This window comes from Lolium perenne, chromosome 1, assembly GCF_019359855.2.
Source record: "Lolium perenne isolate Kyuss_39 chromosome 1, Kyuss_2.0, whole genome shotgun sequence".
NCBI lineage: Eukaryota > Viridiplantae > Streptophyta > Magnoliopsida > Poales > Poaceae > Lolium > Lolium perenne.
The window spans coordinates 167,102,231-167,120,219 of record NC_067244.2 but is presented as its reverse complement, the minus strand read 5'-3'; the positions used below and the strand labels follow the sequence as shown (position 1 = coordinate 167,120,219).

General features: G+C 45.6%; 1 protein-coding gene across 1 annotated transcript; it reads left to right on the top strand.

Annotated features, from left to right (window-relative positions):
* The first annotated feature begins 14,148 nt into the window (after positions 1-14,148).
* On the top strand, positions 14,149-15,607 carry LOC127311813 (uncharacterized). Its single transcript, XM_051342276.2, has 2 exons — positions 14,149-14,508; positions 15,055-15,607. The coding sequence occupies exons 1-2, from the start codon at positions 14,242-14,244 to the stop codon at positions 15,427-15,429; spliced, it is 642 nt and encodes a 213-aa protein (XP_051198236.1). The 5' UTR covers positions 14,149-14,241; the 3' UTR covers positions 15,430-15,607.
* Positions 15,608-17,989: the final 2,382 nt, after the last annotated feature.

The window sequence follows — 17,989 nt, the reverse complement described above, 5'->3', positions numbered from 1 at the left end:
ATCACCGCTGCTGCTCCCATGAGGAGGGAGTAGTTCTCCATCGAGGCTCGGGGCTGTACCGGTAGCTATGTGGTTCATCTCTCTCCTATGTACTTCAATACAATAATCTCATGAGCTGCCTTACATGATTGAGATTCATATGATGATGCTTGTAATCTAGATGTCATTATGCTAGTCAAGTGAATTTTACTCATGTGATCTCCGGAGACTCCTTGTCCCACGTGTGTAAAGGTGATAGTGTGCACCGTGTGGGTCTCTTAGGCTATATTTCACAGAATACTTATCCACTGTTATGAATGGCATAGTGAAGTGCTTATTTATATCTCTTTATGATTGCAATGTGTTTTGTATCACAATTCAACTATGTGCTACTCTAGTGATGTTATTAAAGTAGTTTTACTCCTCCTGCACGGTGTAATGGTGACAGTGTGTGCATCCGTGTTAGTACTTGGCGTAGGCTATGATTATGATCTCTTGTAGATTATGAAGTTAACTATTGCTATGATAGTATTGATGTGATCTATTCCTCCTACATAGTGTGAAGGTGACAGTGTGCATACTATGTTAGTACTTGGTTTAGTCGAATTGATCTTTCATGCACTCTAAGGTTATTTAAATATGAACATTGAATTGTGGAGCTTGTTAACTCCGGCATTGAGGGTTCGTGTAATCCTACGCAATGTGTTCATCATCCAACAAGAGTGTAGAGTATGCATTTATCTATTCTGTTATGTGATCAAAGTTGAGAGTGTCCACTAGTGAAAGTCTAATCCCTAGGCCTTGTTCCTAAATACTGCTATCGCTGCTTGTTTACCGTTTTCTTTGCGTTACTACTGCTGCGTTACTACTGCTTGTTTACTGTCCTGGGCAAAGCACTTTTCTGGTGCCGTTGCTACTACTTATTTATACCACCTGTATTTCACTATCTCTTCGCCGAACTAGTGCACCTATTAGGTGTGTTGGGGACACAAGAGACTTCTTGCTTTGTGGTTGCAGGGTTGCATGAGAGGGATATCTTTGACCTCTTCCTCCCTGAGATCGATAAACCTTGGGTGATCCACTTAAGGGAAACTTGCTGCTGTTCTACAAACCTCTGCTCTTGGAGGCCCAACACTGTCTACAGGAAAAGGAGGGGGGCGTAGACATCACTCATACGATGAACTGATTGTGTGGGTGTCAAATTTTGCAACGCGATCATCCACTGAATGCTTAATTATAGTTCTAGCGCCAAAGGCGTACAAATCATAACAAAGATAGTACATACTACAGCACCAGAACATAAGAGTACGAATCATAAAGTATCTCAACATTTTGCATCAGGGCTAGGTGGTCCTGAGACTACCGGGACGCCCCTGATGATCTCCGGGCGTGCATCCGCTTCAACGCAAAGCTGTGTACTCGGTCCACGGCCTCCTTCTGTAGGCTGGATAATCTCAGGTGCAGGACCTTCGTCTATGAAAGGTCGTCATCAGTACCATCCACAGGTGCATCAGGGCTGGGTGGTCTTGAGACTACCCGAACGCCACTGATGATCTCTGGGCGTGCATCCACTTCAACGCAAAGCTGTGTACTCGGTCCACGGCCTCCTTCTGTAGGCTGGATAATCTCAGGTGCAGGACCTTCGTCTATGAAAGGCCCGTCATCAGTACCATCCACAGGTGCATCAAACTGAGATTCATCTTCAAATCTCCCATCAAACTGAGAGACCTCTTCAACTCTATGCTTCTGCAATTAGTACATCAACAGATTAGACAAACATCTAAGGGATGCAACCTGAACAAATGCCGTTTTACATATTTACCTTCTCATCTGGCACAACACATGTCCCAGAGCTGAAACCCGGTTCCTGAAGCAAGCGCTTTTTCAATCCTTCCCGTCCATCCATCTGCAACAAGTTAAATTTGAGTACAGAACTTGCACAGCAATGCAAACTATTGATCGAAACAATGGCAGCATCAATATAAATAATTAACTACATATGCCAGCACACATACAGTGTGAGCAAGATCTGCTTCTCCCGCTGAAGGATCATTATGTGGTTCACCATGATAAACCCACCTAACATATGTACGGTCCATCCCAAAAATGTGTAAATGATCTTCCACTACATGGTGAGGCCTCTTCTCACCATTCATACATGTGCAGCGCGGGCAATACACGTCCAGGTCGTGACCTTCATGAGCTCTAATAAACCCCATAAAGGGTTGAACACCATTTATATATGAAGGGGAACATAAGTGTCCATGCAGTATCCAAGTTCTGCCCATGTCGAGGGTACTCCTCGCCAATGCCCTCCGATAGGGGCTTCGGGTTGACAGAATCCTGTAGGCTGACACGAGACATCGGTTCACAGACAAGCGGGGAGAGCAATTTACCCAGGTTCGGGGCCCTCGATGAGGTAAAACCCTTACGTCCTGCCTGTCTGTTCTTTGATTATGAGAATAATGGGTTACAATGGGTTGTCGAATAGTTCGGCTGAGATCTAGGCGAGATTGCTGTTGCTAGGGTTACCTAGCTCTAAGCTTTTCCTAGCTAAGATTGCTAAGATTGTTCGTGTCCCTTCGGCAGCCCCTCTCCTGGCCTTTATATAGGCGGCCAGGTCTCAAGAGGTCTAACCGAATACGACTAGATTTACAGTAGTTTAGATCCAATCTTTCCTTGTTTGTTCGCTTCCTTGTCTTGCCCGTCAAGGGATCTTCTGATGCGCCGACCTAGTGGCCCATCTAGCCTTCGGGTGTCTTCATGGGCCTCCAGTTGGTCAATACAGGATAGGGCAACGTCGATTACTCGAAGGGTAATGCCCACGTCAGTAGCCCCCGAGTGTCTAGCCGAAGATAATTCGGGTAGAGACTAATGCATGTCCTCTCATGATATTCTTCTCCTTCATTATTCTTATTCATCTTGATTATGCTTCATCTTCCTCTTATCGGGTGCGCGTCAGCGCTCCCGATGGGAGTAGCCCCCGAGTCTAGGTACGGATGTTTGCAATCCGTGCGTAGACTCAAGTTGTACTACTCGAATACTTTCCTCTGCCGAGTTTTTCGCAAGGCTTCATAGGTCATCCGATATATTTTCTTCACGCAAAGGATAATGAGCAACGTGCCCAACTTTTGTTGGTTAACTGCCGATGGCAAAACAATGTTACTCTACACAGAATCAAGTCCCCGGGCATGATCCTGGAGTGCAAAAAACTTTTACTAGATGTACGTCATGCGCTCCCGATGGGAGTGTCTGGGTGTACATCGCTTGGGTACAGACTCAGTCCTTTTTTCCTTCGACTGCTCATTCTGTCGAATCTTCTTTTTATCGGGTGCGCGTCAGCGCTCCCGATGGGAGTAGCCCCCGAGTCCAGGTTCGGATGCTTGCAATCCGTGCGTGGACTCAAATCCTTCATCCGATGACTTTTAATGTTTCCTTCGAATGCTTCCAAATTATGACGTCATTGCTGACGTGTTACTGCTGCAGGCTGATTTGACAGGTCCATCATGACGAGCTAGCCCTAGCCCTGTTCAATCAGTGTTTTAGGGCTTGACCACTGTACGCGTAACGACCGAGGTGGCTCCTCGATTTTCGCGCAATCGCGGGCGTAGTGGGCCGTCAGTTCCTTCCCTTCCTCAAGCGCCACGTACTTACTTACCCCTTAACTTCTCCTTAAAAATTTCCAAAGGCAAAAAATTCTCAATCTTCTTCCACGGTTCCCGCAGCATCTCCTCGTTCTCCCTCTTCTCCCTTCTTCCGCCATTGTCGCGCCGCCGCCACAGTTTCAATCTTCCTCAGATCTCGCGATGGTGAAGAAGAAGAACACCGCCGCCGCCGCTAGCTCCACCAGCGGAGGTGCTGCCGCCAAGCCCTCCTCTTCTCTTCCGAAGGGGAGCGCCCCGAGCGCCCCTCCCCCAGCTCCGGCGCCGCCAGCGCCGTCGGGCTCGACGGTCAAACATGGGGACTGGGTAGCTTCAACCGTCACCAAGCGTGACGAGAAGAGGTCCCGAAGCTTAGGATTGATATCCTCCGACACGGGTGATGTGATCCTTCCAGGTGCGATTTCTCGGCCTGATCCTCCCGCGGGATTTTCTGTGATGTTCTTATCTTTTCTCCATCGAGGCCTTTCACTCCCTTCTCATGGATTCCTCCTCCATCTCTTGCGGACGTACGAGATCCAACTATGGCAACTCACCCCCAACTCAATCCTCCATGTTACCGTGTTTATCACCCTTTGCGAGGCATTTTTGGGTATTGAACCTCATTTCGGACTGTGGAAGAAGATCTTCTATGTGAAGAGATACAGCAGTAGTAATGGATACTTTGTCACCGGAGGGGTAGGTTTCGTTGCCCGCTCAGAAGTTAATTACTTCAATTTCCCAATGAGAGAGTCTGTGCAAGGATGGAGGCTAAAATGGTTTTACATCAAAGATTCCTCGTCACCCGAGTGTCGACTCCCCTGCTATGCCGACGTTTCTGAAGCCAAGCCTAAGGACTCTTGGAAGAACATCCTCTCAGCCGACGAAAGGGCTTCAGCCGAAGAATTGTTTGCCAAATTCCTTCGAATCAAAGAGGCTGATGGCCAAACTATGATTGGTACGGAGGTGGCAGCAGTTTTCCTGAAGCGTCGAATCCAGCCAGTCATGGCCAGAGTTCACCCGATGTGGTTGTACTCAGGTCCAAAGGATGAGACCAGGATTAATGCTGCCGATCTATCAGAAAAGGAGTTGCTTGATGAAGTTCGTCGTCTTACTTCCTTCTACCAGGAAGATTCGATCCCGCTAATCTCTTCTTATGCTCCCCTTGACGTTGATCATCCAGCATCAGGGGTATTTTCCTTTCTTCACATCTTTACTATAGCTTCTTGCTCAGCCGACATGATTTCCTTTGTTCTTACTTTTCCATTTTTCTTTGCCAGATCCCTACGGCTTCTGAAAATACACGTGATTCGCCGGATGATACCTCCGAGGGGAGAGGCTCCTCAATCCCCATAGATTTTCACACCACCGATGACGCAGGTCTAGAGGATGAATTTAACGGTCCGATGAATCTTGAAGTTGCCCACGCTGACCTTCGCCCCTCAGCCGATAACACTTGTATCGCAGATGGATCAGTGCGTAACGTCGACACTGATCATGATACTTTTGTTGATGCAGCTGCTGATGGGGCCAGAGCTTCTCCTGCGAAGAGATCAACCGGTGGCTTTGCCGATGAAGATGATCTCTTCGATATGTAAGTAGTTCTTTTCTGAAAGTTATACTGTGCCTTTTTTACCTTTCATACTCCTGTTATAATCATAGTCGACTGTTTTCTTTTACAGTGATGAGGGCTTTATCGAGCCTCCTCCTAAAAAGGCCAAGTCTGATGCCGTTTCGCCGGTCGTGGTGGCTTCCGAAGCTTCGGCTCTTAAGGCTGCCCCCGTGGCTCAAGAATCGACTGCGTCTTCCCTTTCCAAAGGGAAGGATATTTCTCCAACTGCTGCTACTGCGGCTCCTTTTTTGTAGGTTCTCTTCTGATCTTAGTACAGGTTTCTTGGAGCGTGCCTTGTTTAATTGTTTTTCTTTCTCTCTTAAGGACCTGCGCGGCGTTATCTCTTCTCTGGAGGTTTTCGCCTCCCGATTCACTTCTCTAGAGGCTGACAAAGTTCGGCTGCAAGAGGAAGTCGAATCTTCCTCCTCAAAACTGGATGGCGCAGTCAAAATAGCTGCCGCGGCTCGCCAGGAGATTGATTCTCTGAAGGAGGAGCTGGCCAGACTGAAAGGAAAGCTGAAGGAGGAAGAAGCATCCAGGCTGGTGGCTGAGGCTCGAGCAGCCGAAAAGGATGAAGTCCTTCGCCAATCTTCTTTGGCCTTGCTTGGTAATTTCTAACATACTTCTGTCGAGTGACATTCTTATGGATTTAAACTTTTTGTCAATGACTGAATTTTCTCCTTCCTTTCTATTACAGAGGCAGCAAACATTCCTGTCGATGCCCTGGAAAGAGTTCCAAATAACTCCCCAGCGAATGCTGTGTCAACGATTCTCGCTTCTCACCAGCTTACACAAGAGCTTCTTGTGAAGGGGAAGGGTGCTCTGGCGCGGATGCACTCGATGATCTTTCCCAAGATCAAGCAAGAGAAGACCCTGGGACAGCTGATCGATACCTTCACGGTTGATACCAAGGAGGTCATCGAGGTATTCAAGCGTACATCGTGCACTTTTGGTGCTGTCCTTGCCTTCCAACTTATGATGGGTTACGACTTTAAGGGTGACATCGAAGAAATGACTAAGGGGCTTCCAAAAGAGCAAGACGGGCAGCCTGTTGATTTGAGCACCTTTAAGGCTTCTGCTCTTACTTGCGCCCGTCAGCTTCTTGAGCTGGTTTCATCAAGGAAATCATCGACTGGCCCTAGTTCATCGACTCAAACCCAGCTCCCTTGATTCTTGTAACAAACTTGTGCCTTGAGCTGATGCAAAACATTGTTCCGCCGCACAACTCATGCTTTGTAATAAACTCCGTGCTAGCATTGTTGTTAGCACACTTTTGCTATGATATCACTTTCTTGCACTTCTCCCGATGGGAGTTATTTTGGATGTTTGGCTGTACCATATCCATCACTTCTTTATAACCAGTATTTTTTGCAGGTCTTCCCAGTACCCTCGTTTGCAGACGACTCGTCGGGTGCTCTTCCTGAAAGCGATCGGATCCAGCGCATGAAAGACCGGATCACGCAGATGGAAAAGGACTTACGCAGCACTTATGCTTTAGCTGCCATCATCAACAAAAAGAGCGAGATTGCAGCCGACGTGGAGCGGTATACTCTTGGCGAACTGCATAAGGCTACCGAAAGTTTAAACTGTAAGTTTCCTGATCCCTTTGCCTCTTTGCTAGCAACTTCTTGTCTGAGTCTTGACTAACTGTTTTGGCAGTCAGAGTAACAACTTTCTTGCTTTCACCACCACGAATCACCGTGGAGAACTCAAACCGATGCACCAAATGCAATGGCAAGAACACCACAAAGATGCTCAAGTTCTTCTCTCTCAAATTCCACCAAAGCTACAAAAGCTATTGGAGGAATAAGAGAGGAAGAACAAATAAGAGGAGGAACACCAAATTTCTCCAAGATCTAGATCTAGTGGATTCCCCTCACAAAGATAGGGATTTGATTGGTAGGAATGTAGATCTAGATCTCCTCTTCCTTTTCCCTCAAAAAGATTCAAGAAGCATATGAGGAGTAGAGGGAAAGGGAAGCTCTCAAGGTCAACAATGGTGGAGAGCACAAAGGGGAAGAGGTAGCTGCCCAAGGAGGAAGAAGGGGGGCTTAAATACCCCCTCCCATCGAAATATGACCGTTTGGGTGTGCTCAGGCCGGATTTTCCGGGCTGGATATTTGAAAAATATCCGGGCCCCAAAAAACGGCTAAGGACATGAGAAAACTGCTCTCAGTAAGGGGGCCGAATATTTGGCCGGATATTTGGCCGGATTTTCCCGAAAACCGGATTTTTCGGGGGGGCCGGATTATCCGCCCCAAACTTGGGCCGGAATATCCGCCCCCCTGAAAACTGCAGAAACACCAAAACGAGAATGATCATAACTTGAGCATCCGGACTCCGATTTTGATGATCTTGGGCTTGTTTCGAAGCTAGTAACAAGCTCTACAAGATCATGCAGGGAACCATCATAGTCCAGCAAGGTAGGATAGAAATAAATGACGAAAGGTTTGACCTATCTAAAAAAGACATACCGGTAAAACCTCCAACCTTGAAAATGCAACAAGTAGCCCGTGCAAAAACCATTCTTGATGAACTAGAGCTTGTCATGAGAATAAGCACAAGCTCTAAAACATCACATGGATAAGATCCAAATAACAACCAAGAAACATGATGAATCAAACTCGAAAACGCAACAAGTGATCTATGCGAAATCCGTTTTCGATGAACTAGAACTTGTCATGAGAATAAGCACAAGCTCTAAAACATCACATAGATAAGGTCCAAATAACAACCAAGAAAGTTGATGCAAGGATGCAAAGGTTTGAGCTCTCTCCGAATGATACGATCGAGTTACTCACTCGAGAGCCCTCTTGATAGTACGGCAACTAAACTATAAACCGGTCTCCAACTGCACTATGAGACCGGTGAGAAAGAAACCCTATCAAGAGCAAACCTTATACTTGCGCATTCCACTTGAGCTCGATGACGACGATCTTGACCTCAACAAGATGGAACGCCTTTCTTGCTTGTGCTTTCTTGACGAAGTCTTGTGGATTGCTCCCCCATAATCCACCATGAGAGAGCTTCTTTTTCAGCGCATCTTCACATAACCATGACCACCATGAGGATTTCTCCCCCATAATCCACCATGGGAGAGCTTCTTCTTCGGCGCATCTTCACATATCCATGATCACCATATGGATGGCAAGACTCAAGCAAAGGATCTCTTCGAGATGGCTCATCTTGAACTTGCACTTCATTTCTCCATGGCAAGCTTCAAGCTTATGAACTCTTCGAGTTGGCTCATCTTGAACTTGCACTTCATTTCTTCATTCTTCATCATGTTGATGTCTTGAAGTAACTTGAGGGCTCACTTCATCTTCATCTTCAAGACATACTTGACACTTGATATCCTTCATCAAATTCTTCTTATTGCAACCTTGAAGCCAACATATGGTTCAAGAATTGCCTATGGACAACTCCTACAAATATAACTCAATGCAAACATTATTCCATAGGGATTGTCATTAATTACCAAAACCACACATGGGGGCTCCATGCACTTTCAGAACTTTGTAGTTTGTTGAAACATTCTTACATATTTGCAACATATATGATGTTATATCCATGTTTTATATTGATTTTGGGGAATTTACCAATGATCCCTCTATTTTGGTTTTAAGTCTACAGGACAAGAAAATCTTGCTTTGTGTATTTTTAGCTTTCATGAACCTAAATGAAGTCAAATGGAGCTAGGACTTTGGGGCTGTCAATATTTCATCAAGAGAAGCATCTGGAGCACTTGGACCTCACGAGATGGGCCAGGAGGGCCGAAAGGCATGGTGGCGCGCTCAGCCAAGGGGTGCGCCACCCATTCTCTCTTCCCCTCTCGACCGTCTGATTCGCTTCATTCTTGCGCCCACGGACTCCGTCTGACCTAAAAACCCCTATATAAAGGACTTCATGAGGCTTCCTCGAGGAGGGTGCTGCAAAAACACCGAAACACCAAAACAGAGCTAGAACCAATGAAGATTGGAGGGGGAAACTCCGTCGGAGCTGCCGCCGGAGCCGCTGTCGGAGGGATCTCCACCTTCTCCAATGTCTTCACCATCATCACCATGATGAAGAGGGAGTAGTCAACCTCTGGACTATGGGGGGTTTATGGCAGTAGCTTGATCTTCTCTCTTGTTCTTCATAGATCTAGTACCATATAAGCTGCCCACCATGATTATGGTCATATATGTAATTTTTATGTGGTGGATCTTTATTCTATGATATTGATATATAAGATTGGAACCTATTATGTGTAAGATGTATTGATAGATGAATATCATGTACCATGTTATTAAGTACTTGCTCTGATCCAACTTGTATGCAAGAGCATGTGGGGGGAGAAGTGTGTATTAGATGGAGTAGCATGGTTGTAGTGATTGAATAGTGACAAAAAACTCGAGTTCTACTATGGTATTTATCTTTCTTTTGTTGCCTAACTAGGGATAAAGTGAATACATGTGCTATAATTATCATGTGACATTGTGATAATCTTGTTTGTTCAAGGTAGCATATTTGAGATTCAAACATTATGTCAAATTACTTAAGGCTATACTCTGTTGATTCTTAATTCAAGATTGCTTGAAGCTTTCCATTTCTCGAGGAGTATAAAAGATATGTGTTTCACCATATCTATGTTAGGACGTAATGTACATATGAATGTTTAACAAACACATGTTGAAGTTCCACCAATATTGTGTCTTATATGAATTGTTTGTGTCCACTACAACTTAAAAAAAGAGTAGACAGGTGAATCCATGGTTCCTAGTCCATTTTAAATCATTAGAAACACATTTCCAACACTATTACCACACTTTAAATTTATTGCTATTTATTAATCTGGAAATACCAAAAATACTTTCTCCACTTACACACACAAAACCCCAAAACCATTACTCCTTTACTGTTTTTATTTAGCTTCCTTAGTTTTTTTAGTTTATTTTACTTTAAGTTTTCCTTTTATTTCCTATTACTAATATGAAATCTTGTGTTTGACAACCATACACTGGAGTTGGGGACACAAATCAAGAACTTTATTTTGCAGGTTGCTAGAAGATGAGAAGAAGAATTCAGCTTCTAAGCCATTCCCCTAGAGTTCGATATAAACCCTCGTGTCCCCCTTGTGGGGAAAAGACGCTTGCTATAACACTCTGCACTTGGAATCCCAACGAATTGGTACACACAGAGTTGTTGCCATTAGGTGGCTAGCCACTTTCCCTTCATGGGCCTCCTTTTCGGATGAGGCCCGTTTAGAGCGTGAAACCTTTTTATTAAATAATCATTATATATAATATTAATTTACTTAATTAATAAATAATACATATTATTTAATTGCCAATGATCCGAGACATCTCCCGAACACCCGTCGGATACTCACGGAACCCTTTCTACTTTCTCTCTCTATTTCCGATGAATCCAAAACTATGTTAAGTTTCGTTGAACCCATATGTGTGTTACCCTACGACTCGAGAACAACACAGACATGATCGAGATGTCTCTCCGATCAATGATCACCAGGAGGCTTTGGAGAACCACAGTGATCCCTATGTATTTCATGAAGATATGATCGTCGTTTGAACCATTACGTTGATTCCTATTCCCTATGTTACTTCGATACCCGCACTCGTCTGAGATATGATCATCGGTATCATCATACCTAGTTCGATCTCGTTACCGACAAGGCTATTCAACTCGTTTCGTGTGATTCCATCCTCATGACCTAGTCATACGCTGCGGAACTTTATGGATGTAATCTCACCGAGTGGGCCCTGAGTATCTTCCCGTCACGCGGATAAACAAATCCCGCTATTGATACATATATGCCTCAAACCCATCCCTTAGGATTACCCAACTACGCCTTTATGATTATCCTATTACAGTGTGACGGTTGATGCATACAAAGCAGCCTCCGGTGACAGTGATTAGATATGATTTCATGGTCAATGGATTAGGTCAATACGCTTTAATACACATCGTAACACTAAACTACAATATTTGATTGTGTTACAATACTTATATATTGGGTAAAGTCCATTATATCATTCATCCAATTATATGATTCAATTGTCAAATGACGTATATGTTCATGACCGGGAAACCTCGATCATCAAATGACCGCAATGAGATAGTTCGCATACATATGTTTACTAGGGATCGTTTATTTATAATACCATACGTGTACCAATGTTTTCGATTAATACATTTGTATCATGGAATAAAACTATTATGAATAATTAAGAAACAATATTAAATACTTCTTATTATTTGCCTCTAGGGCCCCAACAAGGACTTTATAGGGAAGTCCCAAAAATCATCTAAAAATGCTCAAGTAATAATATATTAATGCATATAAACTAGTCTAATATGTTGCTATTATGATGATACGAAATGCACGTATCACTAGGTCATAGATTTAGTGGTCAAAATTTTATTAAAACGGTTGTGCAAAAGATCAGAAATCCACTTTTAAACCCATGTGCATATGCTCCTGCCACTGCAAAAAAACATTTTAAAATGTCAAGGAAATCCAAACGAACATTTTACGCATATATATAGACATTCCACGTGCACACGTCAAGTTTTCTGACAATTGACATTTTTGTGTCCTGTGCAAGAAAGATAAATAAATATCTCATGAAGAGTCTTTTTTAGCACCAAATTTTTATCTTTTTTTTTGGTATGACACAAAAATATGGGTTTTCCGTGAAACGACTTTGCAAGCACATAGAAAATCGAGATGTACGTGCTAACTTTTTGTCAGAATTTAATAAAATTTTAAAATATATTTAAAATGCATTTCAAAAATCAAGAGCATATGCTCCGAGTGCAAAAACGCCTTGCCCACGAAAGATCCGTTAACTTAATGTACTCCCTCCGTCCTAGAGTGTAAGTCATATTCTCAAAAACTATTTGTCCCATAACCCCTACCTCTAAGGCATAATTTTATTTAATGAGGGAGAGAAAGAGGTTGCATGCACCAATGAGGAAGAGAAAGAGAATGCATGCACCAATGCGAGAGAGAAAGAGGCTGCATGCACCGATAAGAGAGAGAAAATGAGACCAATCAACTAGTACCTTGGGCCAAGATATTCAAAAATTGTGACTTACGACGGAGGGAGTATCATCTTCCTGCAGGGGATATGACATCAACAGGACATCTACTAGACGAATTAATAGCGAATGATGTAAGACCAACACTTGAATGGATTCATGCTTCCAACAACCGAAGAGAGAGGCGCCTTTATTTATTGTTTGTATTTGGCACAGTTCGGGGTGCAAAAGCCATGAATGCTCACCCACAAGAACCATTTCATGATTACGACGTATTTAATTGTGTAGGTATAGAAGTATGATGGTCAGAGAGTACAAGAGAGGTGTTAAGACATGGGAGAGCTCTGCATGCTGTGCTGCCTTGTAGATTTCACTCTAGTGTCCATCGCCATGAATTGAGCCATCTTGTCCACGCTCACACGCTAGCTAGCTATCCCACTCCTCAGTCATGTACGTGCTGCTAAATTCAGCATAGCACTATTGCAGCAATAGATAGCCTTTGTAGTTCCAACTAACATGCACCAGTTTCGCCATTGGACAGGAGGTTGCACTAAATTCCGGGCACTGCTCCCACCCCGTTCACAGATATTACTACATTTTATTGTGTTTCTAGGAGTAACATACAAAGTGACATCTAAGCAAATGGATCAAAGTTTTGAAGTTTGAACTGCAAGTAAGTAGGAGCATATACATAAATTCAATTCGACTCTTGGGTGCATATGTTCCCTCTACCAAAAAATTATATTTCGAAATGTTGAAATTTTTTGACAAGAAATTCTAGTTGTACATCTCCATAATATATATGCATTTGTCAGGTTTCACGAGGAACAAATATTCTTTGTGGTGTATGTAATAAAGAGAAAAATTATCTTCTGAAAAGCTTTATTTTTAGCATTAATTTTTGTCTTTTTTACACGCGCGGCACGATAAGTCGATTTTTCATAAAACGACCGTGTGAGCACGTAGCACGTGAAGATCTATGTGCAATTTTGTGCAATTTTGAGAGAGCTTCCGCTCTTATGTGTCAAAACACCATACATGTTTGATCTAACCTGCTCTTAGGTTTGATCTTGTTCCGTTGAAGTGTAATGGACGGTGCAGATTGTTGCGGTAACTTGTAGTACACAAAGCTATTGTAGCACTAGATACTTCCTCAAATTCCTCCATCCATCTGCAAGCCTCCACCCTCCCCTTAACTCCAGTGAAGCCATGTAGTGTTTAACCCCCCAACAAAGCCAACTAAAATCACCTCTGTTGCAGCTGCTCCTGCCTGGGCTTAGCTGATCCAGTCCTCACACTACAACTTACAGGGCAAGCAAGCAATGGCAGGGGCCTTGTAGATTTTGTGGTTGCCCTCTCCTGGGATGTGTGAGGCATTATGACGTGTACAGTCTGAGCATGTAGAGCAAGGCCGACTTAAATGGGGGAGGAGGTGGAGAGATTTGAGTCATTTAAAGCCACTCTACTTGTCACCCTTTAATGGCCGGCCTGCCCTGTCGTTAGACTGCTCATAGTGGGAGTAACTTAGGTAGTAACATCACACACTTCAAGGTGTTTTGGTGACATGGCATAGCAATAAATGAAGAAAGATAGGGAGGTGGTAACTAGCTATGTGTTACCATAACATCACACACCCCAAGATAAAATGAGTCTACAAACTAATAAATGAGACTTTGCATGATACCATCTCTAAGTTACTTTCCACTATGAAGGTAGTAACATGTACTAGTAACTTATGCATGACACCACCTTATGTTACTCCCCACTATGAGCAGCCTTAATGGGGTTAGATGAAAGCCAATTAAGAGCCCTTCATTAGTGTCCACGCCCTCCCCTGCATGACCCCATCAATGGAAAGCCCAGCGTAGAAGAGACTCACTCAATTCTCCTACACCTCCTCCCATCAACTACACAGGCTCGCACCCTACAGTCCACATATATATAGGAGTGCTGGTGTCATCAGCCAAGATGACCACTGGATTCTTGAGAGTGAACAAGTTTCATGAGGAAGTGAGTGCCAAAAAGATGGAGATGCAGCCGGAGCTATCGCTCGGGCCAACGTGGCCGGCGCTGGGCTTTGCCTCCGAGAAGAGCACCAAGAGCTCGTCGTCCGAGTCGGACGGCAGCTCCCGGAAGAAGAGGAAGCACTACACCTGGGAGGAGCCCGTGTCGCACCTGGAGCTCCATCTCAGTGATCCACTGCCCCTGGACTGGGACCAGTGCCTTGACCTCCAAGTGAGTTCATTTCTATCTCCACTAGCTAGTTGTTCTGAGTGATACTTCCCTCGCTACTAGAGGGGCCATTGCCTAAAACTTGTTTCTCTTGCTTCTCAACTAAAACAGAACACTTTACCACTATGTCTGTGACAAATTGTCGGTAAAGCTAGATGCAACAAAGCTATTTATGGCGTGCTGCACCTTTTCTTACAAGTGCATATGCCCCGCCACAGGTGAGAGGTGTGTGAAACCGCACAAAATGCATGCGGTAAAACGTGCATGCAGAAAGCTGTACTTTTGATAGTTTCCCTACTGTATTTCTGACGCCCAAGAGGCATCTTGTAGTACCACGTTATCTAGAAGATTCAAGTATAGATCTAACTTCGATGCTCTACCAGCAGCTCTCCTAAACATTTGTAAAAAACTCCACTAATGGAATGAAACAGCAGGTCATCTCCGGCCTGCTGTCATTCAGAAAAAAAAACTTTGATGCTGTCATGATTGCCTCATCATTTGATGCGCTATGGTCTATTAATTTAATGTGTTAATATTATGCTTTTGCAGTCTGGAAGGATGTATTACCTGAACAGGAAGACGTTGAAGAGGAGCTGGAACAGACCCAAGGAGCAGGGCGTGAACCTGGAGCTCAACATGTCCACCACACCGATGAACGTCGTCGTTTTGGACGGCAACACCGGCCCCGCTGCTGCCACCCTCTCACAAGCTGGAACAAAGAGAGGCACCGTGGTCAGCTCCGGAGAAAACATGATCGCCGTGCCATGCGCCAACTGCCATCTCCTAGTCATGCTCTGCAAGTCCTCCCCTTCCTGCCCCAACTGCAAGTTCGTGCAGTCGTTGGCACCGGTTGCGCCACAGGTGGCTAATCGCAGGCTCGACGCCACCGTGAAGCCACTGCAAACCCTGAGCCTTCTCCACTAGGAAGCAGATGATCTTAGAAAGTAAACCCTAGTAGCTAGACCATGGGTTGGTATGGGCCGGCCAACGAATCGAATACTATGTTAATCAAAGGGCCTCCGCGAGGAGGGCAAGTAAATCTATAGCTGTATTAAGTATAATTAATTAATAGTAATGGTGATAACTCACTGTTTCCTCGTCATTGAATGAAACTGAGGTAAAATAGGGAATTGAAGCCTTGAAGGTGCCGTCCTTGCCCTTGTCTTCTCCATTAAAGAAGAGGGTGGACGGCCGGTGGTGGTGGTGCTAGCTCTTCGGCGCCGCCATAAAGGCCTTCACTGCCACGCCATGGCGCAAATTTTGGCCGAGGGAGTGAAGAGGAGGAGGATGAATGCCACACCTACTCGACTACTTCCCTCCCTCGGCTGCATTGCACATTCTATTCCCTTCTTTGTCTGCTATCCCCAAAACACATGGGTTAAGCTGTGCACTGACTTAGATTCAGAGTGAATATCAGTAACCTGAGATAGCTACAGGGACTTGGCACTCCTGACTCCTGAGAGTAAGAGATTTCCCGGGTGAGCAATCAATAGGAGAGGGTGCAAACTGTGAGTGATGAATGCAATGCTACACAATCCTACAACAGTACAACACCCATGCATGCAATGTAGGATGTAGCTCAGAGCATCTCCACTCGTCTCCCCGCAGAGCCCCCCACGGCCACTTTTTTTCATCCGGACGGCGAAAAACGGCCCAGTCAGGCCCCCGGTTCCTCGTTTTGATCCGGATTTGAGCCTATTTTCGTCCGGACTCCCCATGCCATCCCCGGCCCCCCGGGGAGCGCTCGGGGACTCCGGATGAAGCTAAACCAACCGCCCACGCCCACGTGTCTCCTCTTTCGTCCGGATTCCCCGAGCCGTCCTCTTTTTCCCCGAGAAACGCCGCTTGGGGAGCACACGACTGGAAATATACTGCCCCCCACGCCAAATCTTCCTCCAATCCGGACAAAAATTTCGCCGGATTTGGGCGTGGGGAGCGCCAACGAGTGGGGATGCTCTCAGAAACATCTCCACCCACCAATGCCCATGCTCACGCATGCAAGGAATCCAATGTGACTCCCAGGAATCAGGGTGTGGATGAAGTGAGAGTTGCTGCTCTTTCGGCACTTGGTGTAGGTTGGAAAGCATGTTGTGCAACGAGTTTTTTTTTTTTTTTGCACATGTCACATATGGTTATATTTTGACACAAAATTCTGCAGGTGCACAACACATAACATAACCAATATCCATGATTTATGTCACATTTTTTTTTGAAAATTAAAAAATGTGACATCTAATAATGTGGTTCAGGACAACTACTTTAGGAATATTCGTGTTCCTTAGAGCATACAGTCGTTGGCACTCCCCAGGCCGAAATCCGGCGCTATTTAGCGCCGGATTGATGTAATTTTTGGCCCGGGGAGCAGTAGATTTCCAGCCGTGGTGCTCCCCAAATGGCGCCCGCTAGGATTTCGACCACACCCGGCCTCGACCATGCCAGCTTCGCCGCGCTCACGAGGCCGCGCCAGCTCCGCCTTTTGTCCATGCACGCCACGGCCACTCGAGCCCGCGCCGTCCATTCCCGCCTCGAGCCCGTGTCGTCCATGCCCGCCTCGAGCCCACGCTGGCCAGAACGGTCGGCCCTTGACGTCAGGCGCGCGATGTAGGAAGAGCTAGGCGGCGGAGGAAGAGTTGGGCGGAGGAAGAGCTAGGCGGCAGGGGAAGAGCTAGGCGGCGGCAGAGCGCGCAACTGGGAAGAGCTGAGCGCGGGGCATGCCGGCCGGCGGTGCGACGGCGGAGGGGACGAGCGGCCGAACTGCGGCCGCCCGCGCGGCACGTTCGTAGGTGGTGGGCAGGTGGGCATGGGGAGGGAAGCGAAGACAGAGGAGAAGAGGCAAGTGTGTGGGTGGGCCAGATGTCTTAATTAACCTTGTCTCCACTGACGCGTGGGCCAGGAGGCGTGATTTGCTTCATCCGGACTCTCCAAGCCAGCCCCGGGGACCTGGGGGCTGTTGCGACCACGAACGTAATCTATACCTAATAATAAAGGAGCTAACGTTTCCGTGGTTTGGTCTGTCAAAATGCGCTTTCGTCCACCCTACTATACGTTTTCGTGTCGCTCTTGTGCGCCCGTCCGCTGGTTCATGTTCGTAAAGGAAACTGATCGATTCGATCCGATATGGTAGCTCTACGATCTCTTGCATAGTAACCCATCTTGGCGTGTACATAAGAGAGTCCAATCTGAACTCAAGTAGTCGGAACCTAAGTCTATTTTTTTCGGGCGATAACGTACAAAGAGTTCGATGGAACTAAGACAGCCTTGCTAGCCAGGACTCTTGGTACGTAGCAGAGTCCAATCAAAACAAAATAGACTAGCCAGCCATGAGCCCATGATTCTTTGGTGGTTGGTACGTGCACCTTTGATCTGTATATAAGTTGATTGATCCTGATCCCTTCGAGCGAAGGACCGAGATTTACTCTCGCCAAAACCTAAAACATGGAGACCACCAAAGGCGGATTTGGGCCCCAGGCTACACGGGCCACGG

What these genes read in the sequence shown, in the direction of transcription:
- LOC127311813 (XM_051342276.2), top strand. Translation starts at nt 14,242, where the DNA reads ATGACCACTGGATTCTTGAGAGTGAACAAGTTTCATGAGGAAGTGAGT. An exon ending in ACCAGTGCCTTGACCTCCAA is followed by an intron (nt 14,509 to 15,054) that starts GTGAGTTCATTT and finishes ATGCTTTTGCAG; the next exon opens with TCTGGAAGGATGTATTACCT.